This window comes from Leopardus geoffroyi, chromosome B2, assembly GCF_018350155.1.
Source record: "Leopardus geoffroyi isolate Oge1 chromosome B2, O.geoffroyi_Oge1_pat1.0, whole genome shotgun sequence".
NCBI lineage: Eukaryota > Metazoa > Chordata > Mammalia > Carnivora > Felidae > Leopardus > Leopardus geoffroyi.
In genome coordinates, this window is record NC_059332.1 from 11829468 (window position 1) to 11857409 (window position 27942).

The window sequence follows — 27942 nt, forward strand, 5'->3', positions numbered from 1 at the left end:
CTGGTCTTTCAAACTGTTCAGCTTATTACTTGTTGTTGGCATGGTGTGGTGACTTCCAAGCTCCTTAAATGTGCCCCAGAAGACAGAAGTCCTTTCTCCACTTTTTTTTAAGCAAGAAAAATTTATCCTGTTTAAATTTTGAGACATCTTTGACCTCGTATCCCGTCTTCATCCCTTGGTGACAGAACATCTCCTCATCCCCTGCTTTTTGACGTATTTACATGGGAATGTGGATAAGGCATGGGGAGGGAGGTTATGAACACAGAGGTGTTGTGAACACCTAGGTAGGAGGGGACAGTTATCCCGTGGAAACTGTGTAGGAGGGGATAAGTGTCCTTGGGGACAGTTATCCCGTGGAAAGAGTGGTAGAACAATGATGATGGGGGCGGGGCTCACTAAGAGACTATGATAAAAACTATTTCCACTTGGATTGTTCTGTTTGTTAAAAATAGCAAAGTTTTCTAGAGAAGCTTTTATCCTCATTACATGAGGGTTTCTTCTTTGTGTTTATTATTGTTATTTTTATCATATTTATCTGGGGGTGCTTATGGAGATTACTGAGGTGGGGAACTAAAGCGACAGTCAGACCACTCCTTTATTCGTCACGGCCAAAAATAAAACACACAAGGATGGGATGTTTCCTCGCTAGCACTTTAGTTCCCACAGACCTTTGGCTATTCTGCATAAGCTGGGCAACGGCTCTGTCCCTTCCCAATGTGCCATTAGGAAAAGGCATCAGGCAAGCCAGCTGAGTTGCCATTAACAAGGAGACACGTACATCTGTGTGTGTTAAAACCTGTTCTGAGGGCAGATCTGTGTGTTCAGTAATGTAGTCGAAAGCTAAAAATGAAGAAAGGAGAAATCAGATGGACAATTTTGTTGTTGAACTTCAAATTGCCACAGTGACACGGGACAAGGGCCAAGCTTTGCTCAGACTACGAATGGCCCCGTTATTTCAGTCAACTACCTGTGCCATGTCAGTGCCTGGCGTGTGTCACTTGTCCTTATACAAATGGCTGGCACAAATTACAGGGTCGATTCTAACTCACCAAGGAGAAAACAGGACTTGGAATGATGTCCTTATGAAATAAATATGCCATGATATCAAAGGCAGTTATCACTGAGTACTGAAACTATACGAGTAGCTTTTGTTCTCTTCCTCATGTATTTGTTCTGAAATTTTTCTTCATCAAACTTTTAAATTGTATTATTGGGAAAAATATGCAAAAGATATAAATAACTGAGTAAGACAGAAATTTATTATTGAATTTCACAATCGAAATTTTCTTAGAAAATGTTTTTAATGTTTATTTATTTTTGAGGAAGCGAGAGAGAGAGAGAGAGAGCACAAGTTGGGGAGGGGCAGAGAGAGGAAGAAAGAGGACTCAAAGCAGGCTCCTTGGTGTGAGCACAGAGCCCCATGTGGGGTTTGAACTCATGAACTGTGAGATCATGACCTGGGCTGAAATCAAGAGTCGGCCCCTTAACTGACTGAGCCACCCAGGCACCGCACCCCTGAACTGTATTTTCTGAGTACCTACTAAGTGCCTATGTGCCACCAGGTTTCAATGGGGGAAACAAGTCATGAATACAGAGAATGGTTAACAAATATGAGTAATAAGTGATAAGGTGCTAATTATACAGAACAGACAAGAAACATTCAATCCTGAAAGGAACGGATTGCTGATATCACCAACCCACGATTGAAAGGGTAAGCCTGACAACATCTGGTTAGCTTGACAACACACAAGAAGCACTCTCATTAAAAGGGAATGTATTCCTTTGTGAAGAAAAGATTTGCTTCTCTCTAGAACCCAAGAAGCATTACTTCGAAACCACTCATTTCGAACCATCATTTCCCTTAACGTGGCTCCCTGGTCCTTTGAGACAACAGAGTTCCCTAAAGCTTATGACTCAGCCACAGCTGCCCTTTTTCAAATATCCAGTGTACACGCCATAAAATGGAGTCTAAATTTACAGTCTGACTAGGGGCAGGAAGCAGTAATGTCACACTCCACTTATTTAAAAATATGTTGGCAATGCTCCGTTAAATCATAAAGACAAGTTAATTTAAAGACTCTGGCCCACTCAAATACCAAACGAGTTCAGTCAATTTCAGGCTCTGCCTTCGTCAAAGTATATATCAAAAGGGCAATAATTTTATATCAGGTAATTGTTATAAATTAGTATTTTTACTGCCCTTACAGTTGACTAATTTTTTTCCCCCGATAACTCCACTTTCATTGGCAGAGAAAGGAGGCATGCTTATTGAATACAGCTCAATAGTTTTGCAGTCTGGAAAGCAAAGATGAGCAGGTAGATTAAGAACGTCAATGTTAGACTTCCAGGCGCAGTTTATAAAAAAAGTAATCATTCAGGCGCTGATAATAAAAGAGGTTTATTCTTCATTAATAGGATTGTTGCCTTGGCAACTTCCAACTCACATAAGTATTTACATCAACCACGGTGCATGTTTCTGACACTAGAGAAGAGCTCCAACGTGTCCCTTCTATATCCATGCCTGGAATCTTCTATTATACGGCTCAGCTGTATTAGTGGTCTCAGTCAAAGTGACTCAACACTCAACCAACCCCACCCCAAACCAAAGAGGAAATTTAAACCTATTTCTTGGTATGTCAAGTTAGTAAAAGACAGCACTGATAGATGGTTTTCTTTCTCAAAAAAAGGTTGTTTATATGGGGAAGAATAGCTTTGTTTTTATTTCCCTGCGCACCCAGCAGAGGGCAAAGCATTTTTAGAGTCAACATTACGAATATTAACGAGCATTCAAATCATGCGTTGTTTCCCTAAAATTCTTATTTTCGTAGTTCGTAATTATCACCAAATTGCCTAAAGAACTTGAAGACATTATGAGCATATGAATCAGTACTGTGTGTGTGTCGGGGGCTGGGGGTGGGGAGGGAAAGGGCGGGGGGGGGGGGGAGTAAGTATTAGGCAGCGTTTACTATTGACCTAGCACTTCCAATTGTAGGCATTTTCTTTGAGAAAATAATTGTACAATAATAAAATGATGTTTGTGCAAGGATATCCACTGAAGTTTTGTTTCTAATTGGGGAAAAAATTGAAAACAAGTCAAATGTTACTATTTTTTTTTTAAGATAGTATATTGTAAACACTGATTTTTCTTAATGTTTCTTTATTTTTGAGAGGAGGGAGGGGTAGAGGGAGGGAGACAGAGAATCCCAAGCAGGCACTGCGCTGTCAATGCAGAGCCCAATGTGGGGCTCAAACTCATGAATGGTGACATCATGACCTGAGTTGAAATCAAGAGTCAGATGCTTAACTGACTAAGTCACCCAGGTGCCCCAAATGTTACTACTTTTTAAAATGACTGTAAATAGCCTTGCAGGGACAGGACCAGGTCGACACTGGGGAGAAGCCCAGGCTTGCTCCCTCTCAGGGTCACATCCGAGGACCTTACTTGTATCACCCTAGTCTGGGCCCTGCATTCTTATATATACATTATATTTCACTGAGATACAATTTTGAGTGTTTAAATCAATTACGGTATAACCACACAATGAAGTACTATGCAGTCACTAAAAATGATAATGTAGACTCCAACCTACTGACATGGTAAGAGAATCAGAAGACACAGTCTAAATTAAACAAGCAGTTTACAAAAATAAAATGTGCAGAAGACTTTTATAGCAGCGCTATCGACAATAGCCAAAGTATGGAAAGAGCCCAAATGTCCGCCAACAGGTGAATGGATAAAGATGCGGTATATATTTACAATGGAGTATTACTCAGGAATCAAAAAGAATGAAATCTTGCCATTTGCAACTACATGGATGGAACTAGAGGGTATTATGCTAAGCGAAATTAGTCCATCAGAGAAAGACAAATATCATATGACTTCACTCATATGAGGAATTTAAGATACAAAACAGATGAACATAAGGGAAGGGAAGCAAAAATAATATAAAAACAGGGAGGGGGATGAAACATAAGAGACTCTTAAATATAGAGAACAAACAGAGGGTTGCTGTGGGTAGGGGGATGGGCTAAATGGGTAAGTGGCTTAAGAAATCTACTCCTGAAATCATTGTATGCTAACTAACTTGGATGTGAATTAAAAAATAAATTTTTTAAAAATGGGGAAAAAAGCAAAATCTAATATAAAAACAATCGCTGTGGTTTTAAAAAGCCCAACAACAACAACAACAACAACAACAACAAAACTCTTCTAAATAACTCACTGTTGCAGTTTATATTTAAAAAGGCCAAAGATCTGAAAGAAAAACACGGAGTATTTCTCAAGGCATGGGAATAGGGGAAAAAAACACCATTCTATGTTTAAATCCATTTGCTTTCCTGACAGGTACGAATATTGTTACAAGTCTGTATTCTGAACAAAACTATTCTCCTAAATTAACTTCATTTTCAAATTCAATCCCTGTGTGGTTAAAAAATACTTGGCAGATCGGCCCCTCTCCAAATTCTCTAATTTTTTTTTAACACTTAAGGAATCTAACGCATTTTATCAACATGTTTAAATCAAATCTTTTGACTTAGTAAGCCAGAACTGCTTCGTGGTTAATGAGCCTTGGGTCTACACAAGGAAAGGGTAGTTGGTTGCTGAGACCAGTCTCAAAAACTAGAGACAACAAGGTTCTCCTTATTCTAGAATGCCACTGTGACACTAAGCACTGTCTTCTCACTTGTGTTATTTAAGCCCTATTCTTATGTAACTTCCACGCATGTGTACATGCCTTGTGTCTCCAACTAGGTGGCATGTTTTGAAGACGAGGCCAGTGGGTGCCTCCATAGAAGGGTCTTTGGTACAACAGAAGCTCAGGAACTACTGCTTAATAATGAAAGACCTAAGTTACTGGAAAGCAGTGTGGTGGAGAGACCATGAGCTTTAGACCTTCAGATAGGCTTTAGATAGAATCTAACTCTACCCCTTGCTAGATGTACGGCTACAAGCAAGTCTTTCTGAGCTTGGCTTCTTCATCTTGAATGTCTTCTGTCTTAAAGGTTCTCCTACCGACCAAGGAAGGTTTGTCAGTAGCTGTGTAGAGTGCCTGGCACATTGCAGTCTCTCAACAAATGTTCGTTCTCTTTCCCCTTCTTTCCAATTGCCTCTCTCACTGATATGGAAAATGAAAATGAGGCAGGGAAATAAGATCGATCTCCAGTAACCACAAAAGTTAGCTAAGAACCAGATTGTGTTCATTCATCAACCATATCTGGTCAATATCAATCCATCTAGACTGAGCTCTTACTATGAACACTTGACCCATGAAAAAGTCTTTGACTGACACTGGTTCCCCCACTCCCAGGGGATTCCCAGGCACCCTGGACTCTTGACCACAAGGGTGCCCAGCAGCCAAGTGTGTAGGCCAAGTGGCGCCACCTAGTGCCTCCTAGTGCCTGTATTTTCTCTTCACTTGTTTTTTCCTGCTCAGCGAACTCCTTTTTAGGCAGTACCTTGATTCCAAGAGTTTTTCTTCCAGAATCAGACATTCCTTTTCCTCCTCTTTCGATGATAACCATAGCACATACATGATATAAAAGGTTCAAAACATGACTGTTTAGGAAGTAAATGTTTCCATTAAGTCCACAGCCCCACCCCCAAAATGACCATTGTCAGCAATTCAATGAACATCCTTCCAGACTTTACTTTTGACAAAGCGAATCTTTCTTAAGTGTATATATCACCTCTTCACTCTCTCTTCCCTCAATTTTTGCTCAGTTATCCTCAGAAAAAATTTCTCTTCCTGCCTTTTTTGTGCCACTTGTGAATCTCAAAGCTACCCTTACAATAGTTGCTCAGTATCAAAGGGCTGTAACTCTACACTCATATAAAGAAAAAGAAAAATCCCATCTTTGGTGGCAAGAGTAGAAAGGAATCAGGCCAAATACCAGCTGAAAGTACACAAACTTGCATAGAAATCCCTATCTCCTTGTCTTTATCTAATGAAACTCACAGTCCAGGCATCAATCAGCATTCACCATAAATAACTACTTTGCAGTTAACGTTACTGTTTTCCTGCTTCACTTAACTAAAAGCAGAGTGGAAGAGTTTTTTCTCGCATGTTGCATTACATAAGTGCTGCTCACAAAACATTTGGTTAAAGGTTTTTCTTTTTAATTTCTCATCTGTCACAGACTGATACTTTCGTAAAATAAATAAAAGAGCCTTGCTAGGAAAATGAAATTAAAAAGCCAGACCTACAAAGCACAAGTCCTAGTTTTTTTTTAAATTACCAGATTTAGCAGACATAAAATTACTCTGTTGGGTTGCTAGCAAAGTTTTCAAAGTCGTACAATTTGTGCTTATCTTGTGGCAAACTGTTAGCAAAGAGACTGTAGATCTCAGCAGGCTGTGTACCATACACACAGCGAGGTTCTTCCATACCTTTTCATTGGAACTGAACCCCTCCTTGCTTACATGAGGTCTACGGGAAAATGTCTTCCAAATTTCTAAGAACTAATTTATAAGTGAACTTTGGGGGCGCCTGGATGGCTCAGTCGCTGAAGCGTCCAACTTGAGCTCAGGTCACAATCTCGCGGTTTGTGGGTTCAAGCCCTGCGCCGGGCTCTGTGCTGACAGCTCGGAGCCTGGAGCCTGCTTCAGATTCTGTGTCTCCCTCTTTCTCTTTCTCTCTCTGCCCCTCCCCCGTTGGGCTCATTTTCTCCCTCAAAAACAAATAAACACTAAAAATTTTTTTAAAAAATATAAATGAACTTTGGGGTGAGAGTCCCCATTAAAACATTGGGATGGTTAGTATTTCGACATATTGAGCCAATCTACTCAATTTTTTAGTTTTCATCCAGATGTTTAAAATTACAATACAGCTGAAGATTCTTGGAACCCAAGAAAGTTGATTATTGGAAATGTACAGTGAAGTTCCAAACAAGAACTGAATTTCCCAACTGGCCCCTTCAGACTCCAACATTATTTCTCACCTGATCTCTATCATTTTGAACGTTAATGATCAAAGGAGAAAGTAACACGTCAAACCGCAATGCAAACAGAAAACAAAATTCAATTCCTTTTTTAAATGTGGGCTTCAGTTTAAAATACTTACAGTAAAGCTCACAAAAATACCTTGTCTCAGATAGAGATCATGGGATTTCTAGTGGCAGTGACTATCAGTCAATACACTGGTGGATTTTCACATCCTTATAAACTCTCATTTAGATCTTACATCTGTCAGAATGGCTAAAATCAAAAAGACAAGAAATAACAAGTGTTGGCGAGGATGTGGGGAAAAGGGACCCTGTGTACTGTTGGTGGGAACGTAAATTGGTGCAGTCACTGTGGAGAACAGTATAGAGGTTCCTCAAAAAATTAAAAATAAAAATACTATGTGATTCAATAATTCTGCTACTGGGTATTTACAAAGAAAACAAAAACACTAACTCAAAAAATACATGCACCCCTATATTTACTGCAGCATTTACAACAACCAAGATATGGAAGCAACCTGCGTCCATCAATAGGTGAATGGATAAAGAGGACACACACACACAGATATTACACAGCCATAAAAAAGGATGAGATCTTGCCATTTGTGACATGGATGGACCTAGAAGATATTATGTCAAGTGACATAAATCATGTTGAGAAAGACAAATACCATATGATTTCACACATGTAGAATCTAAAAAAACAAAGCAAAGAAACAAAGAAACAAACAAAGCAGAACCAGAACTATAAATACAGAGAGCACACTGATGGTAGCCGGGCGGGGGGAGGGGGGGGAGCGGATCAGGCAGAATGGGTGAAGGGAGTGGGAGATCCAGGATTCCAGTCATGGAATGAGTAAGTCACAGGAATAAAAAGCACAACACAGGGAATATAGTCAATGATATTATACTGTATCGGGACAGATGGTAGTTACACTTGTGATGAGCACAGCATAATGAGTCGAGATGATGAATCACTACATTGTATACCTGAAACTAATGTAATGTTGTGTGTCAACTATCCTCAGATAAATTTTAAAAAATTCTCATTTAGCTTTTTTAAATGAGAATGAAGGGAATGAGGGAGGTACTAGATAAACTGTCAGGTCTATGAGAAATTCAGAGTGTGTGTGTGTGTGTGAGAGAGAGAGAGAGAGAATGAGAGAGAGAGAGAGAAACAAAAATCTACAGAGTCTATGTTTCTCCATATTTTACTTGCTAATTCATGACTTAATACTTGGCTTTGGTATTTTTTTAACTGGTAGTCTAGGATACTGTTTAATTTAAACTTTGGCTATGGCACATTCATCTATCCATTGATTCACTAATTCGTTAATGATTTGATTCATTCACTCAAACATTCATTTTCATTCATTCGTTCACGAAGCACTGATTAACCACTCACTATGGGCACAGTGCTAGATGCTCCCAGGGTCAGAGGAAATAGCATACTTCTGGAACCTTGTAATAGACCCCAGCACTCAACAGGCGAGCCCCAAATTATCAAAAAACCATACTACCTTATCCATATATTAGTCAGTTTTAACAACACTGATTAATTGAAAGTCAAGTATCAATGTTCCAAGTGCCTTAGAAAAGTGTTTTCCCAGGGTGCTTGGCTGGGTCAGTCAATGGAGCATCCGACTCTTGATCTCAGGGTTGTGAGTTCGAGCCCCACGTTGGTGTAGAGATTACTTAAAAATGAAATCTTTTAGGGGTGCCTGGGTGGCTCAGTCGGTTAAGTGTCCGACTTTGGCTCAGGTCATGATCTCACGGTCTGTGAGTTCGAGCCCCATGTCAGACTCTGTGCTGACAGCTCAGAGCCTGGAGCCTGCTTTGGATTCTGTGTCTCCCTCTGTCTGCTCCTCACCCACTCACTCTCTAAATAAATAAATAAATTTTTTTAAAAAAGTGTTTTCTGAAAAGGAGAGGATTTCTATTGCAAACACATATGAGTGGTATTATTTTTTTTTTAAAGAATAATGGAGATATAATACTGTATTAGTTTCAGGTGTACAACATAGTGATTTAATATCGATATACTGGATGGAATGGTCACTGAAATACATTGGTTACCACGTGTCACCATATAAAGCTGTGACAATGTTACTGACTGTATTCCCTATGCCGTACATTACAATTACAATCCCAGGTTATTTACTTTATAATTGGAAGCTTGTGCCTCTTACTCCTCCTCCCATTTGGCCCATCCCCCCCATTCCCCTCCCCTCTGGCAACCACCAGTTTTGTTCTCTGCATTTATAACTCTGCTCCTATTCTGTCGGGTTTGTTTGGTTTTTAGATTTCACGTGTAAGTGAAATCATATGGTATTTGTCTTTCTGTCTAACTTGTTTCACTTACCATTGTACCCTTTAGGTTCATCCATATTGTTGCAAATGGCAATTCATTTTTACGGCTCAGTGTGTGTGTGCGTGTGTGTAATGGATTATTTATCATATACACATCTTCTTTAATGAATGATAAATTATTAATTAATTCATTAAATACCTTGTTTTCTTTTACATCCCTAACACATCTTATATTTGATATTTTTTTATTTTATTATTATTTTTTTTTAATGTTTATTTATCTTTTACAGAGAGAGAGAGACCGAGCATGAGCAGGGGAGGGGCAGAGAGAGAGGGAGACACAGAATCCGAAACAGGCTCCAGGCTCTGGGCTGTCAGCACAGAGCCCAGCAAGGGGGTCAAGCTTGTCAACTGTGAGATCATGACCTGAGCCAGTCTGACGCTTACCCACTAAGCCACCCTGGAATTTTGTTTTTTGTTTCATTTTTGTTTAAGATGTGTGGTCCCCAAAGCTCAGAACCCTTTGGAATTTCTCCTTTTTAAAAAAAAAATTTTTTTTAATGTTTATTTCTGAGACAGAGAGAGACAGAGTGTGAGTGGGGGAGGGGCAGAGAGAGAGAGGAAGACACAGAATCGGAAGCAGGCTCCAGGCTCTGAGCCATCAGCACAGAGCCCGACGCGGGCCGAACTCACAGACCACAAGATCATGACCTGAGCCGAAGTCGAATGCTCAACCGACTGAGCCATCCAGGTGCCCCTTATATTTGATATTTTAAAAAGACTTGGCTTGTAATGTGTTATAAAATGTACAAACTCTCATATTTTAAAACTTACATTGGTAAACCACAACCTAAATACTAAGCATGCTAATAGATACATTGAATGAGTAACAATCTAAATACTAACACTAAAAGCAAGGAAGCATATTTTATACTTGCCTTAGGCATACAGACAAATCTGCAAACATATTTCTTACAGAATGACTCTTGGACCTGACATCCCATATACTGACGGAGACCTCTGTCTTACACGTAGCTAATACAGCATGACAAAGAATTCTTAGGTGAATAGTGGATATGCACGCGAGTGTGCGCGTGCGTGTGTTTTGTGGGGATGGTGCATGGATAGAAATAACAAGATAATCTAAATGAAATCAGGTCATTTCTTTTAGACAAAGTATTAATTTTCAGAGGCTGAAGCAGCCTCCAGGCAGACAATTAAGTTATCCTGAAGTCTAGATAGAAAACAACAACAAATGTTCCAATTATCGGTGTCGTTTTAGAAAAGAAGGAAGGATGGGGGAAAGAAAAGGGTGAGGACAAGGACGTGTACTTTCCGGTCTTGGGTAGCATGACTGAATTCTGACATGGATGGTAAGCAACCCTCGGAAAAAGTTACGGCCCAGGAGAAAGATGTATGGAGAGAAGTTGCTGGTTACCCTTGGGAACTCCTGACGTGGCCTGAACTGTAGATTCTTGCTATGAGTTTGCACAGAGCAAGGCCATTCACGTGAGACTCAGTAATCTACTCTGTTGCTAGGTACAGGCCAACAGGTGCCAGCTGGTGGGGGACACTGCTTACCCCAAGCACAGCAGGCCTGGGCACGGTTGGAATGCATCGGTGCTTTTCCTTGTTGCTCGTGCTAGTGAACACAGAACAGACACAGATAACCAACACTAGCACTCCATAGTTTTCCTTCAAGGAAAAAAAAAAAGCACTCAGGCATGAGTTTGGTAAAAGCAAATTTACTATCTAGGAAGGGGGGAAAAAAAAAGGCAGACAAAATCTTAACCTGCAAGATCACGGCACCTGATTCATTACTTCAGCAAATGTTTTGGTGCCATTTTATGTTTGGTAGACGGGGAGATCCTGGTGGTTAGTGACGCCTAGTGGCCCTTCAAGACATGTTTGGGTTCTAAGTCCACCTGGTCTCCAAAGCTCTAAATGTGGTATCAGACTAGAATGTTCAAGGGAAGAGCTGGGGATTATATGTCCTAAACACAAACGCCCTTAAGTTAAAAAGCAGTCTCAGGGATGTCCCACTAAGGCTAGTGACGTAGCAGGAGTGGGCCGTGCGTCAGAGCGGATGCTGGGAAGCAAAGTACGTGTCCAATGCCGAGAATAAAAATTCTCCACATTCTTGGGAAGAAATGATGACAGAAACTGATATCTGTGACCTTCTGGAATTCTGCAACTTTGTCACCAACAGCACAGTGAGTGATAACCAGGCTGGGACAAGGCGGGTGTGATGGGGCAGAAACCAAGACCCATGAGGGAGACGGTGCATCTGTCCTGAAGGCCACCAACTTCCCTGTCGCCTCACTCAGCACTGCTCTGAGGACATACTTCACACACGAGCAGAGGTGATGTTCCACACTCTCCTTACTCCTCGTCTGAGTCAGCGGTCCTAATGAACTTTCCTCATACTGTGGAAACCGGGTAGGGGGGGTCGGGAACCACTATGGGCTGCAGAGGGTGGGAGGAAGGAGGCAGGTAAGTGCCACTTGCTTCTCATTAGGGATCCACTTCCCCACAAAGGGGACGGGGGACACAGCTGCCCACAGGGTCAAAGGCAGGCATCTCCCCACCCAATGGTGACTGGGAACTGTAGAGACCAGACTCTGGCTCTGAACCAAGCCATGGTTCATCATGCAACCTATCGCCGATGTCACCTAACCTCTCTAGTGTGTGTTTTCCTCTCTCAGAAGAGAAAGAAAGAAGGAAGGAAGGGATATAGGGAGAGAGGGAGGAAGGGAGGAAAGGAAGGAGGAAAGGAGGGAGGGAGGGAGGGAGGGAGGAGGGAAGGAAAGGAAAGGAGGGAGGGAGAGATGAGGGAAGGAAGGAGTGGAGGGAGAAAGGGGGAAGGAAGGAAGGAAGGAAAGAAGGAAGGAAGGAAAAAAGAGACACAGGGAGAAAGAAAAGGAAAAGGGGATATATATTAGAAGGGATGATATGAAGGTATCTCCTTCTCTAAAAATTCCGACCATCATAACTGGCTAAGACAGTAAGAAAGAAAAATCGCAACTCGAAGTCTGTATGAAATCTAGGGGCAGAATCCTTTTTTTTTTTTTTTTTTTTAATTTATTTATTTACTTTGAGAGAGAGAGAGAGAGAGAGAGAGAGAGAGAGAGCAAGCTGGGGAGGGGCAGAGAGAGAATCCCAAGCAGCCTCCATACTGCCAGAGCAGAGCCTGGGCTTGAACTCACAAACCGTGAGACCATGACCTGAGTGGAAATCCAGAGTCGGACGCTTAACTGACTGAGCCACCCAAGGTGCCCCGGCATAGAATTCTTTATACAAATCATTTTCTGGTTCTCTGCCACGTGGAGAATCTGAAAGACATACAGATCCTTTGGGCTTGACGTTGCTAAAGTACTCTATATCTTGTTACAGTAAAAATAAATGTTTAAAATAAAGCAATGAGCAGGAAACTAGAAGTCAATGAAAGAAATAACTTGGTGGAAGACGAGCGGGAGAGGATGAGAGGGATCTATGTAGAATGGGCTGCTTGGTTGAGTCAACCCCAAATTGGTGCTTTGGAGGATTTTTTTATGGCAAGGGCAGGAGAGTTCCTATATAGACCCCCATTATAAAGCATCAAAAATGCAAATGGTCACTTTTTAAATGAGTATGATTTACCCATGAATATTTTCTAAAGTCAAAGGAAGATATGGATACAATGAGTAGACTTAATATGCACACGTATTTGTGTGATTCATTCCAGAGACAGAGTTATTAATTATTCCAGAGAAAAGGTCCATGTAAAGGAATAAGGGACAACCTTTAAGACCAAAAAGGACAGACTCACGGGGGCCTCAAGGTCTCTTGAAATGAAGGAGTCTGATTTTCTTCTCTATCACAGTAAAGCAGGATGATATTTTGTCTTTAGTGTTGGCTGTGTCCTTTTTCTGTTGTGTTTCCTTCTGCTTGTATGGGATGTCCAGATGACTGAGGTCCTTTCCCCTGGCATGACTCAAGATACGCTTATAAGGGTGACAACGCCCTATCGCAAGCCCTGTGTGGAAACCCATCAGCCCCTCCCTCATGCTTTAATGCTGACACAGGGGGGAGTCGCTCCATTGGGCTGTGAGAAAGGGAAGGCCCTTGGGAGGGAGGTCGTCCAGCCTCATCACTGGGGAGGGTAAGGGACCAGCTCAAGGTTACGCCGTAAAAAGTCGAGTCAGCTCTAAAATGCAAATACAGCCTGCCAGTCCTAGTCAGCCGCTCTTTGAACATGGCATGAAGACAAACGAAACATTCTGGAGAAGATTTAAATAAATAACAAAGACTAGAAGCATCTAGAGTGATTGTGACCCGTCAGGAGTGCCCCTATCATAACTGTCTAAAAATGTTCGTCCTTTACAAAGGCAGGGAAGTCAAGGTCATAACACGGCACACTGTGACTTAATCCCACTATGCTTAAGTGTGTGTACTTCTTAACTGAATTGTATTCCCCTTGGATTCAAAGTATGGTTCTCTCATTTTTACGAAACAATGAATAAAAGAGTGTTTCTTTCTTATCCATTTTAATCAGGAACAGAAAATAAATGGTTCCAGACTTCCAGAGACATTTTTAAAATGTAAATTCTATACATCTCCAAAAAGGGTTTGCGTTGAGAGGAGCTATGTGATTCATAGTCGTTTTGCGATTGTCAAATCATTTAGAAATAGGCTGAGATTGGGTCCATTGACTGTGAATAACAGCAGGCCAGCTTTGTGAAAAACAATCACGTAAGTCCAGTTAAGGACAAATGATGCCTGGCCGAGAGCTCGGTATTACATACACCCAGTTTCTGGGGGATCCTTTCCTTTGACATCGAAGACTATATTTAACCTAAATAGCTATTATAAAATTATGCACTGTGGATTCTTTCTTAAAAGGGGTGCAAGCTTCGCCAGTGTTCCTGGGTTGAAGACTAGTTTAAATAAGCCCTTGGGTTTATGTTGCACACAAGAAGGCTTTACAAGATCTAATCTTTTCTAAACCTGTTATGTTCTTTGGTTCAACAGGGCTTCCTAATTGTAGCTATTAGTTCCTCTTTTTTGTGGTCTGGTCTGTCAATGGACTATTGAGTGATCAGTAAATTAAAGCCCAGCCAGCAGCCAACACATCGAAGCAGACGTTAAATCATAGCTTGGCTGCCCTTATTCATTATTAGTATCTGTGAAACAGCTTTTAAATACACGGATAGGATTTAACAGGATGCACATTTGTGTCATTCTCAGATTTCCATACTGTACAATCAGGTATGTGAGGGTTTTTTTTTTCTTCTTCTAGGCAACAGGTGTGTTCTTGGAACAATGTTCAACCCCCACTTCTGGCTTATGTGAGAGGCAGCAGCTGCAAGCTTAATGTCAATGACACATGGTTCTATAAGAGAGAAAATAAACCGCCTTCTCAGTGTATTAAAGTCATGGGCAGATGGACAATAGCTGTCTGTACTTCCTTTGTGTTGTAGAAGCAGAGTCTAAACTTTGAGATGACAAGGTTTTCTCTGCCTCTTTTTCTCCTCTCCTCCTCCCCTCTCTTTTCTTCCTTCTTTCTCTCCTTCTTTCTTTTTTCAAAAATCTTGTGAGTGAAAAACATGCCTTTCTTTAAGCATTCTGCACCCATTATTGAGAACTGTCCTCCAGTTGAGTCATATTGTTTTCAGGCTGACGAGTGGAGAGGAGAAAAAACGTGATATAAACCGGGCTACACTTTATTTAGAACTTGCTTTGTTCTGAAAAGAATTGAAAGGAACTGTTTACTATGGAATTTGAAGAGACTTACTTGGTATGCAAACACGGCGTGTTTTCTTTAAGGGCAAATTCAGTGCTCTAGTACAACACTTCTATATTTAATTTTGTGAGATATTGCTAATGACAGTTACAATGTACTCTGCACCTCACAAGTACAATGTCAATGTTAACTGATAGGAACCATAATGATCCAGTAATTCTCGTAATAGAGTTTAAGACAGTAAATGTTTGTCAGTTTCTTCAGAATCTCTTAGTGTAGTGGCAGGAATATTCCACTTGGCGTGTTAGTTTTCAGGTGCTGTCGTGCCTCAGACAGAAGCAGTCCAGCCACTGTATTACTGCATACCAGGTTTCTCGAGAACAAGCACATTAAGCTCAAGAACAGACCCGAGTAATCACTGAGCTCCGGGATCCACTGGAAGTGAACACGTCTCATTACACGGACTTTTCTAGAACCCATGTACAGCAGAGTTTCCCCTCTTCTGCCAAGAGGCGTCTCAATAGGCATTTTAATAAAAATGGAGGTCATGAGACGAATCTTCCTTTTTCTTAGATGTGACGAACAAACGCATTGCAAACGGGAGGAGACAGGCACCTATTTAATTACAATCCTGGAGTCTCTGGTATCACCTGAGCCACCAGATCACATGGAAGACTGGGGTTGGGTGCTGCATATAATGTCTAATTGGGGGACAAGTAAGAGAGAATCCCTTTTTATGTTTGCTTCTTTTTTTTTTTTTTTTTTTTTAACCGCAAACCTCAGCTTTATTCAAGAATCAGATTTTCTGTGAATCTACACTGAAAATGGTTTTGCCATTGCTGAGAAATCCATGAGCAGATGGATTTGGAATTTAATCCTCTGTGAGAAACAAAGGCAAATGAAAAAAGAAGAACCTGGAGATAAATTTCTCCTAGGTTTTTTAATTGGTTTGGCTATGACATTAGATTTTCACTAAATGCATGCAAATAATGACTAGTGTCAAGGAGGATGCTAAACATTTTTTAAAATTTTTCCATTTTTGAGAGAGAGAGAGAGCCGGAAGGGCAGACGAAAAGAGAGAATCTCAAGCAGACTCCACGCTCCGCGCAGAGCCCAACACGGGTCTCGATCCCACGACCCTGGGATCATGACCTGAGCTGAAACCAAGAGTCAGACGCTCAACGAACTGAGCCACCCAGGTGACCCTAAACATTTTTAAATGTATCCAAAGTGTCTAAAACTGGAAGTCTGGCCCAGATATCATTAAAGGTCTTTATCAATCCAAGGATTATCAAATTCTATGATTTTGCTTCCTCCTCAGGCTGCACTTTTCCACTGTGGTAAAATACACATGGTACCCTCTTCACCATCTTTAAGTGTACATCTCAGTACTGTTAAGTATATTCACATCGTCCTGCAACAGATCTCCAGAACCTTCTCTGGAGTTTAGCTTTCATTGCAAGACTAAAACGCTATACCCATTAAACAAGTCCCCACTTCTCTCTCCCGCCAGCCCCGAGCAGCCGGCATTCTACTTTCTGTATCTGTGAGTCTGGTTGGCTACTCTAGGTACCTCCCTCAGCTCAACGGATTCATAGACACCTCATGTATAATGGAATCACACAGTCCTTGTCATTTTGTAACTGACTTATTTCCCTTAACGAAATATCCTCGAGGTGCGACCATGTTGTAGCGCATGTCAGAATTTCCTTCCTTTTTAAGGCTGAATAATATTCCCTTGGACGCATAGACCACATTGTGTTTGCCCTTTCATCTGTCCACACACACACGGTGGCTTCCACCTTTTGGCTATTAGTGCATCATGCTGCTGGGAACGTGGGTACACAAATAGCTCTTTGGGATCCTGCTTTCGGGATTCGACACTGGCTACATCATTCTGCATTGCCAGCAGCAGTGAACAAGGACCCCGGTCTCCCCATATCCTCACCCACCCTTGTCATTTCTGGGGTGTTTGTTTGTTTGTTTGTTTGTTTTTTAAATAGTAGTCATCTCCTCCACAGAGACACAGAGAGAAAAGTACTCACGTGAGTCTCCACATCGCCAGCAAGGATCCTACTCTGCTGTAAAAACTCCGCCACCATGCTGTTCACCAGCTTATCAAAGGCTTCCACGGAGGGTGCCACACCTTTGGAAGAATCACATTTTGTCAGTCTCTGAGAGGCTTTTTTTTTTTTTTTAATGTTTTTATTTATTTTTGAGAGAGAGAGATGGAATGCAAGCAGGGGAGAGGCAGACAGAGAGGGAGACAGAATCTGAAGCAGGCTGCAGGCTCTGAGCTGTCAGCACAGAACCCGACGCGGGACCTGAACCCATGAACTGTTGAGGTCATGATCTGTGCTGAAGTAGGAAGCTCAAATGACTGAGCCACCCAGGTGCCCCAGTCCCCAGGAGTCTAATGAAAAGCTGCTTTGCCAGAGGCCCTACGGAAGCTTAATATCACCCATGCCATTCTCATTCTTTTCACCCAGGCAGTCATTCAATCGGTCAGTATTCCTGAAACTGCATTCAATGGCTCAAGAAAACACAATGCTTTCCTATTTGAGTAAGCACTTTCACCTACATACGAATTCGTTTCTTCCCCAAACTCACGAGGTTAAGTAGCACCATCATAGTTTTCCTGGTTGAGGAAATGGAGACGTAATCGGAGCACATGACTTGACCAAAACTATAGTCAAATAAGAGGCAGATCCAAGAACTGACATAAGCCAAGTGTACTTTCTACTACACTGATCTGCCCAGGTGCTGTGAGACCTTGCACACAGTTACCAAGATTACCCAGGACAATTAAAAGGCAATAACAAACTCTGGTAAGTAGGAAAACAATGCCAATGTCACACATTCTGTTCCATCCTGTCCTCACTTCCTGGGGGAGGGAGGCAGAGTTGGGAGGCATGAAAAGGTCTGCTGAGCTAACTCACGTTAAGTTTTGATCTGACAAATTACCATAAAAACCCAAGCGACAACGGCCCAACCTGGAGTGCTCTGTATCTCTTTCCCTGCTTTTTAACAGAAAAATTGTGTCTTAGTCCCAGATTTCATGTCCCTAATATTGAAAAACTCAACCCAACAGGCAATTAAAATCCAAACCAAAACCTAGGATTCCCTTTCTCAAACTGTACATTAGTAGCCATGCTCATAAAGCTGTAGGATAAAGCTTCCTTCCTTTCCCAAATGCCCATTTCCACAGCCCAGAAGGTGATGAAAACAGCTGCTTACAGTGCTGTGCACCTACAGTCTAACTTCTAAGCAGGCTATTGAAGCTGAACCTTAAAGTTCAAAATACAGTACGTACCAACTTCTGGAATATAAAAGGGGGGCAAGCCCACAGATTCCTTAGGGGTCCATTTGGAAGCAGATAAACCCGTTGTTGCTGTGGGAGACACCTGAGAGGTGTCTGCGATGTATTTAAAGTTGGAGAGTTTGAGACATGAGACAAAGGACTCTACACAGCAGAAGGAACGGTTATAAAAGGGAATTATTTTCCTATTTCCTTTCATCACTTAGCTCTGTTCACACCTCCTCTGGGCAGCCCTTAATGACCTGTCTTTCTTCCCAGCCTGCATCTTGTGAGCATCCTTAATCAAAGCAGTTGTGGTCCTGAATAGCAAAGCATGGAGACCAAAGATTCTGGAGGATTCTGCATATAATCCATCTTAGATTTCCTCGTATATAACAAAGTACTCATTACTTGGTGTGTGTGCAAAAATACTTCTTCAACTGTTGAACCAAACTTACCTGATCGTCAGGGGGAAAAAACCACCATAAAACACAACATAGCACCTGTATCATAAGAAGGCAGTTTGCTGACTTCTGCACATTACAGATGTAGTGGACAGGGTTCCATCTAAAAATTTCTTTTTATTTCTTTTTAAATATTTTAGTGCTTATTTATTTTAGAGACAGAGAGAGAGAGAGACAGAGAGCGAGCAGAGGAGGGGCAGAGAGTCCAAAGCAGGCTCCAGGCTCCAAGCTGTCAGCACAGAGCCTGATGTGGGGCTTGAACTCACAAACTGTGAGATCATGACCTGAGCTGAAGTCGGATCCTTAACCAACTGAGCCATCCAGGCGCTCCTAAAAGTTTCTTTCTAAATCAAAAAAAAATTTTTAACTTCAGTTATAACATCACCATAATAACGATGTTTTATATTTCAGGTGAGAGGGTGTCCTTAAGGATTTGTTAAAAATAGAATTTAGAAAACCATCAAAGCTTACTAAATTAAGAAGAAATGAAAGTGATGCTGTTTAGGGTTGTAAAATGTTTTAAGGATGGTTATCATTCAGATATTTTACTAATTATCCTGCTTACCAATGACCCTACTGCATTCCTAGTAGGATAATAAACCACTGGGTAAGTTGTTTTAAAAAACCTCATTCTAATAACTGGTTTGGAACAATTTTCTGTATTAGAAAATATCTGTTTAAATACTTAAGTAATTTAATTATACACCTTCCAATTTTGTTTAGTCTATTAAGTTTCCCTGAAAATTACTGCTGTAACAAAGAAAATACAAAGTGCAGTCTAGTACCTCTTTAAGTCAAGTGAGGTTCAAATTATTGAGTTTTTCCCCCCTTTATTCAACAATGCTACACAGTGTTCTGAGAGTTGGATTTTACTTATATTTTATGCATCTACAGGCTTTCTATTTGTGGGCAGCAATCGTACAGAAATGTCTTTTGATCTCCTGATGTCAAAGACATAAGGAAACCTGAGTTATTGAAGCGAACATGAAAATATTTCCTTACAAATGAGGTTTACTGAATCTCCTACGCCAATTATACAGTTAACAAAGAGAGGCTCAGAATGAAATCATAGATGTGTTTCAGTTGATGTGGAAGAAATTTACAGGCCCCTGGCAGCCTCCCTTTAAAGAACATCCCCTTTCAATTCATTCAAAACATTTTAATTTTCATTATGTTCAGGGGGGAAAAACCAGTCTGTGCATTTGTGTTCATGCAGTAATTTTTGTCCTAAGGCATCCGATACAAGGCACAGCCCCCAAATACTCCTGAAATTCTAGAAGCACCAATGTGGATCTTGCCTAGTGAAAGCTTTTTTTTTTTTTTTTGAAGCCCCCATTCCCCTAGGCTTTTCTCAGTTCCCAAAGCCTGATAGGATTCAAAATGGGTCAGATAAGGAGGAAGTGTACTTGAGACAAGAATAGAGTTGCCAGATGAGATACAGATCCCCGAGTTACATTGGAATTTCAAATAAATAATGAATAAATTTTTAGAGTTAAGTGTGTACCATGCAGTATATCCCAGGCAGTATGTGGAACATACTTATACCCCCCCCAAAAAAGTAGTTCATCTGAAATTCAAATTTAACTGGGTGTCCTGTATTTTTATTTCCTAAATCTACGACCTCAGACAAGAAGGAACTGGAAAAATTACTGTCGATACTTAGAGAGTTTGCCATATATGGTATTCTTCTAGCTAACTTTTATGTTATGTTGTTAACTTTTTATGTTTGATCATATATTTAAAATCTTTTTTTTTAAGTGGCATTAGCACATGACTTTAAAGGCATATTTGGTTAGGAACAGGCACAGGTGACACAATGAGACGTGATCATGTTACTTGGAACCAACGTTTGGCTTCCCGTCAGACTCACTTCCTTCAAAACTGCAGTTCTTAAATTTAATGACTTGTTCTCTTTAAAATTTAAATCTACAGAATGATAATTCCTTCCAATTGACACTGTAATCGAGAACATTAATTTCTCTTTGATAAAATTACTCAGATAATATATGTATAGCCACTGCGGAATGTGGAACAACAGTATAAACACTAGAGCAAATGAATAACGACATTTGGCACATAGATTATGCTCTTAATAGGCACAGATACTGGTAATTTTTGCAGATTGTGGGTTGAAACTTTATTTCCTTTCCCTTCTTCAGGGATGGCTTGCATTTGGTGAATATCATGATCACATACAAAGGAAGGAGTATGGGGGTGCCTGGGTGGCTCAGTTGGTTAAGAGTCTAATGCTTGATTTGGGCTCAAGTCATGATCTCACAGTTCGTGGGTTTGAGCCCCGCCTCAGGTTGTGCGCTGAAAGTGAGGAAGCTGCTTGGGATTCTATCTCCCCCTCCCCATTGCATCTCAAAAAAAGTAAACAAAACAAATAAAGGAAGGAAGGAAGGAAGGAAGGAAGGAAGGAAGGAAGGAAGGAGTACGAAAGCTGAAGAAAGGGTGATAAAAATATTTCCTGAGAACTAAGTGATGGGGAGAACATTAAGTAATGACAACAGTTGGTGTCCCTACCTCTACTGACACCATTAAGTCCCTCACAGTCCCCAGGAGGCCGGTGTGACTCTGCAGACAGCGACTCCAGTCGGCCGACCACCCGTTCCAGCCTCTCCATCAGTCCTTGCATCTCTGCCATTCTAGAAAAACACAGGCACAAATGGAGTCCGTGTGAATGTCAGGGAGGATTAGCAAGCTGACACCATTAAATTTAACATCAGCAACAGGGAAAATAAAAATTACTCCGAATGGCTTTCATTACCTAGAGAGTATTTCTATACATCAGGAAAATATGTGAAACTCCAAAAAACGTAAACCTTGGAACAAAAAAAAAAAACCCAAAAAACCCAAATTATATTGATCTTGGTTTCTATTCGATTCAATGACTTTATAAACTCCAGATGCAATACACAAAAAAATCACTCCCTACACCATTAACAAGTATCTCCTTGGATGCTTCCTTGTGCTAGGATACAATCTATGTCTAGCATAAACTAAAAGCCTGTGAACATATATCTCACAATTAATATTGCCAACTTTTATCCTACTAAATGGTAGGAGCATATTTTAACTATTTCCAATGATTTCTTTCTGTGAAAGTATAACTCTCCAGGGGACACTAAACCCACTGGTAATTCTTGTTTACCTACTCAATTACTTTAAGCCAAACAGCTGAGCTCGGAATTGAGTTTATGAAACCATATCATTTAGCAGGTGACTGGGTTTTCATCTCTAAGGGCTGTCTTCTTATTACCACCTTCAGTGTGTCTGCCGCTGGATTACTTTAGGTTACAATTATTCCGAATGGTGGAAATTTTTAATTTAAAATATTAACAGTGTATATTTCATTTTGCTGCTGATTATTTTTGGACAAAGTTTAGTTTTAGGTGGAGTGGTTTCTGGAGACAGGAAGCTTCGGTTCCCCAGCAGTCTCTGCTGGGATAAATTGGGTTTGACGCTGAATAAGGGATTGAGGATAAGAGTGGGCATGTTGGGTATCTAGCTTTTCTGCATCCAAACACTTCTTAGAGAGCTATCCTGAGTGTGCACAGGTTAGTACCTTAAAATTGCTGGCCCTACAATGTAATGTTATGAAGGCAACCGCTGAGGAATGGAACCCAATCTAATTTGGCCAAGTTCATGAGATCCAGCTTAGAGATACCATAGCTCCCGCCATATCAACCTACGACTGCTTTTGGCAAATTCAGCCTGCTGCCCCAGAGAAAGTAAAACACACCCCATCTTAATCAGTGTCTGTAGTTCTCACTCTTGCGAACTTTCTAAGCATCATCTTAAGCCAAAGAAGATAGACGTGCTCCCATAGAGGAGACAGGGCTGCCCCAGAGGGTGAGTAAATACTATTTCTCTAAGACAGGTAATGTTTTCTATTTCTGCAAACAACCAGGTAATGCATTTTTTTTGTGTGTTTTGTATTTCATAATGATGACATGTCACTGCCATTTTCAAGAGCAAGGTTAGACTTATCAAAACATGTGGGCAGCTCTGTACTTCTGCATCCACATGTCCGATGGTCATCAGATACGGATGGGGAGGTTCACTGCCTATTTTGGAAAGTCATCTCCTCTGAAACTGCCAGCAGCTATGCTTTCAAAATATGGGGCAGTGTTCTCTGCACGGCTGAAATCAGCATCTAATCCCAAGGGGATTCAAAATTAGAAGTTTCTCATCTATTCTTTTCCTCTTAACGTCAGAGCTTTCGCTTCTACTGCAATTGAAAAAAAAAAAAAAAAAAAGAAGCAATTTAATTGAACCCTTTACGTAATCGTGCAAGGGAACTGGGTATCCTGTAGGAGGGTGAAGGCCATTTGAGAGATGGTAAAAGCCCCTCAAATCTTTTAATAGGCGTCCATCTGTTCACGGTTATCTATGTTCTCTGTTACTCAACTTGCCAAATGTTACACCATAGACCTAGCCCATGCTAAGGAAAAAAAAAAAACGTGTTTGCTTTGTTAGCAAGTTCCCGATGCCCCAACAGAAAGGCACCCACCACCTCCAGAGGCTCACAGCGCCATTTCAGGAAGGCCTGTTACATTTCACACTTAGGACGGCTGTCCCCGACTGGGGCTTAATCGGCCTCCCTGACAAGACTCAAACTCACACTATCTAATAGCGCTCCATATGTTGAGAGACAACAGGAGTTAGCCCACACACTGCAGGGCCAGGCTGACTGGTGTGGAATGCAGTCTGAAAACAAATCAGATGTCACTTCGCGTAAAATCACCATGGACTGGAGTCTTGTCACAGCCTCTGAAGAGATCAAAATACAACCCAGGCAAGGAAGCTGGAAAGATGCCTCTGGGTTTAAAATTTTAGAACAGTTTCTAAGAGAAATGGAAGAACAAATAAAAGAGAGAATAAAAAAGAGAAAGATATCCAAAATATACATGGTAGCATTCCCAGGGAGAATGATGGGGTCCAAGATGGCTATGCTTTCTTCTCCCCACACACACACACACACACACACACACACACACACACCACACACCCCTCCCCACATGTGCCCTCAGCTGCTATCCTGGCTCTCAAGAATGAAGAAAGAACAGAGCAACAGATTCTCCAAATTCTTCCCAGGCAGTTCCATTCGCCTTGGTTTTTCAAAGTGGATTTAGCCAAGTTTTCATGAGGCCAGGAATTAGGAATCAGGCTGAGGAAATGGATAGGACAGGAAATGTAGACAGCAAGGTCAGGGTAAGGAATGAGTCAGAGCCAGGTGGACAGACAGATGGATTTGGACCAGGAAGCCAACAGAAGAGGGGATCTATGGCAAACTGGTCAGACATAAGATGTTCTAAGAATCAGACGAGAAGCAGAGAGAAGCCAGACACACAGCTGGGCGATCAAGAGACTAGGTCAGATGATGAGGCTCAAACCTGGTCTCCAGACTGTCTAGTCCTCCAATTCATGCAGAAGCCAACCCCAAGACGAGGTCCCCTATAACCTCCGGCTTATAGAGGATAAGCACAATCATCTGACCGGGTGTGAGGGTGGGTGGAAAGAAAAAGTGGGAGGAATATAGAATTCCATGACCTTCTCTTTTTAATGATCTGTTTTAGGAAATTACACTCGAGGTGAATCTTAATTCCTTGTTTTGTAATAATTTGGTAGTATTCTTTCTTGAGTTCCTTTACAATAGGAAGTATAACTCATCTTGGTTTTTTTTCCTCATTTGAATTATCCCCTCACTTTTCCCTTTTTAAAGTTTAACTCTTTAGACACGCACAGAATTTAAATAGCTCTACAATAGTTCTATGAGGCTGCCCCCTTCCATTTTTGCCTTGAGAATCAACCGATTTCCATGATTTTAGCTGTTTCTTTCAGTAATTATCTCCTCATCTGTACATAACATGCTTCCATCTCTGTGTGTCTTGTTTCTCTTCGGTTCCAGGCATTATCCACTGAGTTCCCACCAAAACCAAGAGCTTTTGCCCAATCCCCACCACCAGACACATGAACACTTCCTTTTGCCCAGTACTGTTGTGTCACAATTTCTATGTGACCAAGCATCAGGGTCAACACGTTTATGACTATTCACAGCTGAGTCACAACGTATCCTAAAATTATTCTCCATTTTCTTTTTTCACAACCTGTTTCCCTGCAGCTATGTTGTTCAGTTTTCTCTACATACTTCCCAGTTTTCTCTACATACTTGAAAGTTATTCACCTCCAAACTCTTCTCCCAGTTGTACAAGTCTCCTTTCAGTTGAGGCAAACACATCTGGGATGCTATTACTTCTTCTCAGAGGCATCTCTTCTGGAGAATCGCTCCAAGTGCATGAGAGCTCAGTAGGCCCACAGTGCCTCTGGGACCAGAGATCTGCCTTCCCCTTTACCGCAGGGCCTTCTCCCTGCGCCCTCTTACCTAGTATCACCTGCTTTTCCGATTCTATACCCTCCTCTTTCTTTTTTTTTTTTTTTCAACATTTATTTATTTTCGGGACAGAGAGAGACAGAGCATGAACGGGGGAGGGGCAGAGAGAGAGGGAAACACAGAATCGGAAACAGGCTCCAGGCTCTGAGCCATCAGCCCAGAGCCTGACGCGGGGCTCGAACTCACGGACCGCGAGATCGTGACCTGGCTGAAGTCGGACGCTTAACCGACTGCGCCACCCAGGCGCCCCTCTTGGTGTACTTTCTTAACTGTCTTCTTAGTTTCAGAGCATTTTCTTCTGAAAACAAAGTATGTGAAAGGACAATTTTTGTGGAGAAACTGCAAGTCTGAAAATACCTTGATTTTGCCTTCACACTTTGGAGGTTTGGCTGAGTGTAGGATTCTGGGATGGAAGTTTTCCTCAGAATTTTCAAGGCATTCCTCCATTGTGTTCTAGCTTCCTAGGTTACTGTTGAGAGGTCCAAAGCCGTTCTGATTCTCTGATTTTTCATCCCTTGATGCAGTCTTTGTTTTCCTCTCTGGAGGAAGTTTGCGGGGTCTTTGTCCTCAAGGGTTTGGGATTTCACAATGACATACCTCAGGGTTGATCAAATGTTTTAATGAATGATTTTCAAAAAGGTGTGGCAAAAATAGGAAAATGGGCATCGCATCCTGTTTATCTCTGAGTGAGTTTACAAACTAAATTTTGTGGGTTTTTTTTTTTCAAATAAAGTAGTTAGGATTCTAAATACTTAAACAATTTAAACTCCTTTACACCAAATACACCCATTTACAAATATTTCATACACTTCATTAAGAATATAGCCAGTTAGTGTTCTCTCATATACTGTCTTTGGTAGCATTTTCCTAGGTAAAAGGGTGGCTGTCATCATTTAAAAATTTATTAATTTTATATTATATTTGTGTTATATTATTTCTATTCATATATTACTTTTATATTATACTTATATTAATTTTATAGTATCACTTAAAAGTTAAAAAAAAACATTGGTCATTTCATAAAACCCATCCTTAAAGTACAGATAGTTCCTAATACTAATTTTGTGTGCAATGCTCTGCGATAAGACAATGACTAAAACAGTAAGAGAGACGACATTCCTATCCTTTCCCACAGTAGTTTCCAGAAAGGGAGCGTTCCCCACACTTACAAACATTTTTACAAGGTCTCAATCGTTTGCCTCTTTTTAACCAGGGCTGTTTCGAGGGGGCCCTGCTTTTGGAATCAGTAACTGAAGTTCTTTGGGAAAGGGCTTAATTTTGTTTTGCTTTATTTAGTTACTACCTGTACATAGGTTCCTGTAAGTGTGTATAGAAAGGCATACAAAGTCTGTGACACGATCAGTGATAGATGTGTTAGCTACTGTGAGGAAGACATCCCATTTATTTTTGCTAACGGTGCAAACAGATTTACAAACCACTGTATCAAGCCTTTGTGCATTTTAAATGCTGGGCAATCATCTAAAAGACCTGGCCAACAGAGTTGTCAGATCACTTCCTGTACGCCTGCACGTAATTACACTTCAATAAAAAATGAAAAATAAGTAACTAAAATAAAATAACATAACATAAAAAACCTGGCCAATGGAAATGACTAGCTAAACATTTCAGGTCATACCTTATAATTATACCCTTATAATTTTTTTTTCCTTGTCTCAGTTTCCCCTACTCACATACTTATTCCGCCAAGATTTCTAAAAGTGGCTTTCTCGAGTCCATGGGCAATGGTGAGATTTTTGGTATGTAATTAGTGTGGCAGTCATATGTGTTCCCCCAAACATTAAAAAAATTCAGAACTGATCAACATATACTGCATTAGTTTTAGATGCACAGCTAATGATTTGATATAGTATAAAGTAGTCCTCCCTTATCCCTCAGGGATCTGTTCCAAGACGCTCCCAGGAAGCCTGGAACTACAGAGAGTGCCAAACTTTGTATATCCTGTGTTTTTTTCCTACATGCACATTCTTACGATTAAGTTTAATTTCTCTATTAGGCACAGTTAGAGGTTAACAAGAATAACTAACAATAAAATAGAACCATTACAACAGTATACTGTACTCTAATAAAAATTATGTAAATATGACCTTTCTCTTTCTCAAAATACCTCACTGTGCTGTACCCACGCTTCTTCTTGTGATGACGTGAGATGATAAAATGCCTACGTGATGAGATGCGGTGAGTGAATGACGTAGGCGCTGTGACAGCAGCCCTCACGGCCTCAGAAAGAGGATCACGTATCTACTTTCTCCCTGTGATCGACTGCAGGTAACTGAAACTGTGGATGAGAGGCGGCTACTGTATGGGGAGGTGGCGGGAGGGGGGCGCCTGGGTGGCTCAGTCACTTAAGTGTCCAACTTCGGCTCCGGTCATGATCTCAAGGTTTGGGAGTTCAAGCCCCGCGTCAGGCTCTGTGCTGATAGCTCGGAGCCTGGAGCCTGCTTCAGACTCTGTGTCTCCCACTCTCTCTCTCTGCCCCTCCCCTGCTTGCACTCTGTGTGTGTGTGTGTGTGTGTGTGTGTGTGTGTGTGTGTGTCTCAAAAATAAACATTTAAAAAATAAAATAAAATAAAATAAAAAAGGGGGTGACTTCTGTACATTGCAAAATGATCCCCACAATAAGCTCAATTAACCAGCCCCATACACAGTTACGGATTTTTTTCTTGTGTTAGGAACTTTTAACATCTGCTCTCTTGGCAACTTTCAAATATACAACACGATATTGTTAACTACAGTCACTGTGCTGTAGATTACATCCCCAGGACTTCTTTATCCTCTAACTGGAGGCCCC

The 27942-nt window shown here is 41.1% G+C and overlaps 1 protein-coding gene across 4 annotated transcripts in view; it reads right to left on the reverse strand.

Annotated features, from left to right (window-relative positions):
* CAP2 (cyclase associated actin cytoskeleton regulatory protein 2) overlaps positions 1 to 27942 on the reverse strand; it is a 153890-nt gene that overhangs the window by 105828 nt on the left and 20120 nt on the right. For 2 of the 4 annotated variants that reach the window (XM_045497302.1, XM_045497301.1), the window contains exons 2-3: positions 21263 to 21384; positions 17020 to 17120 (exon numbers count right to left, since the gene is read on the reverse strand). In XM_045497302.1, the coding sequence (XP_045353258.1) occupies positions 17020 to 17120; positions 21263 to 21383 (222 nt within the window). In that variant the 5' untranslated portion in view covers position 21384. Of the gene's footprint in view, positions 1 to 17019; positions 17121 to 21262; positions 21385 to 25124; positions 25149 to 27942 lie in introns of those variants that run through there. The other 2 variants (XM_045497304.1, XM_045497303.1) reach the window with 2 other exon arrangements.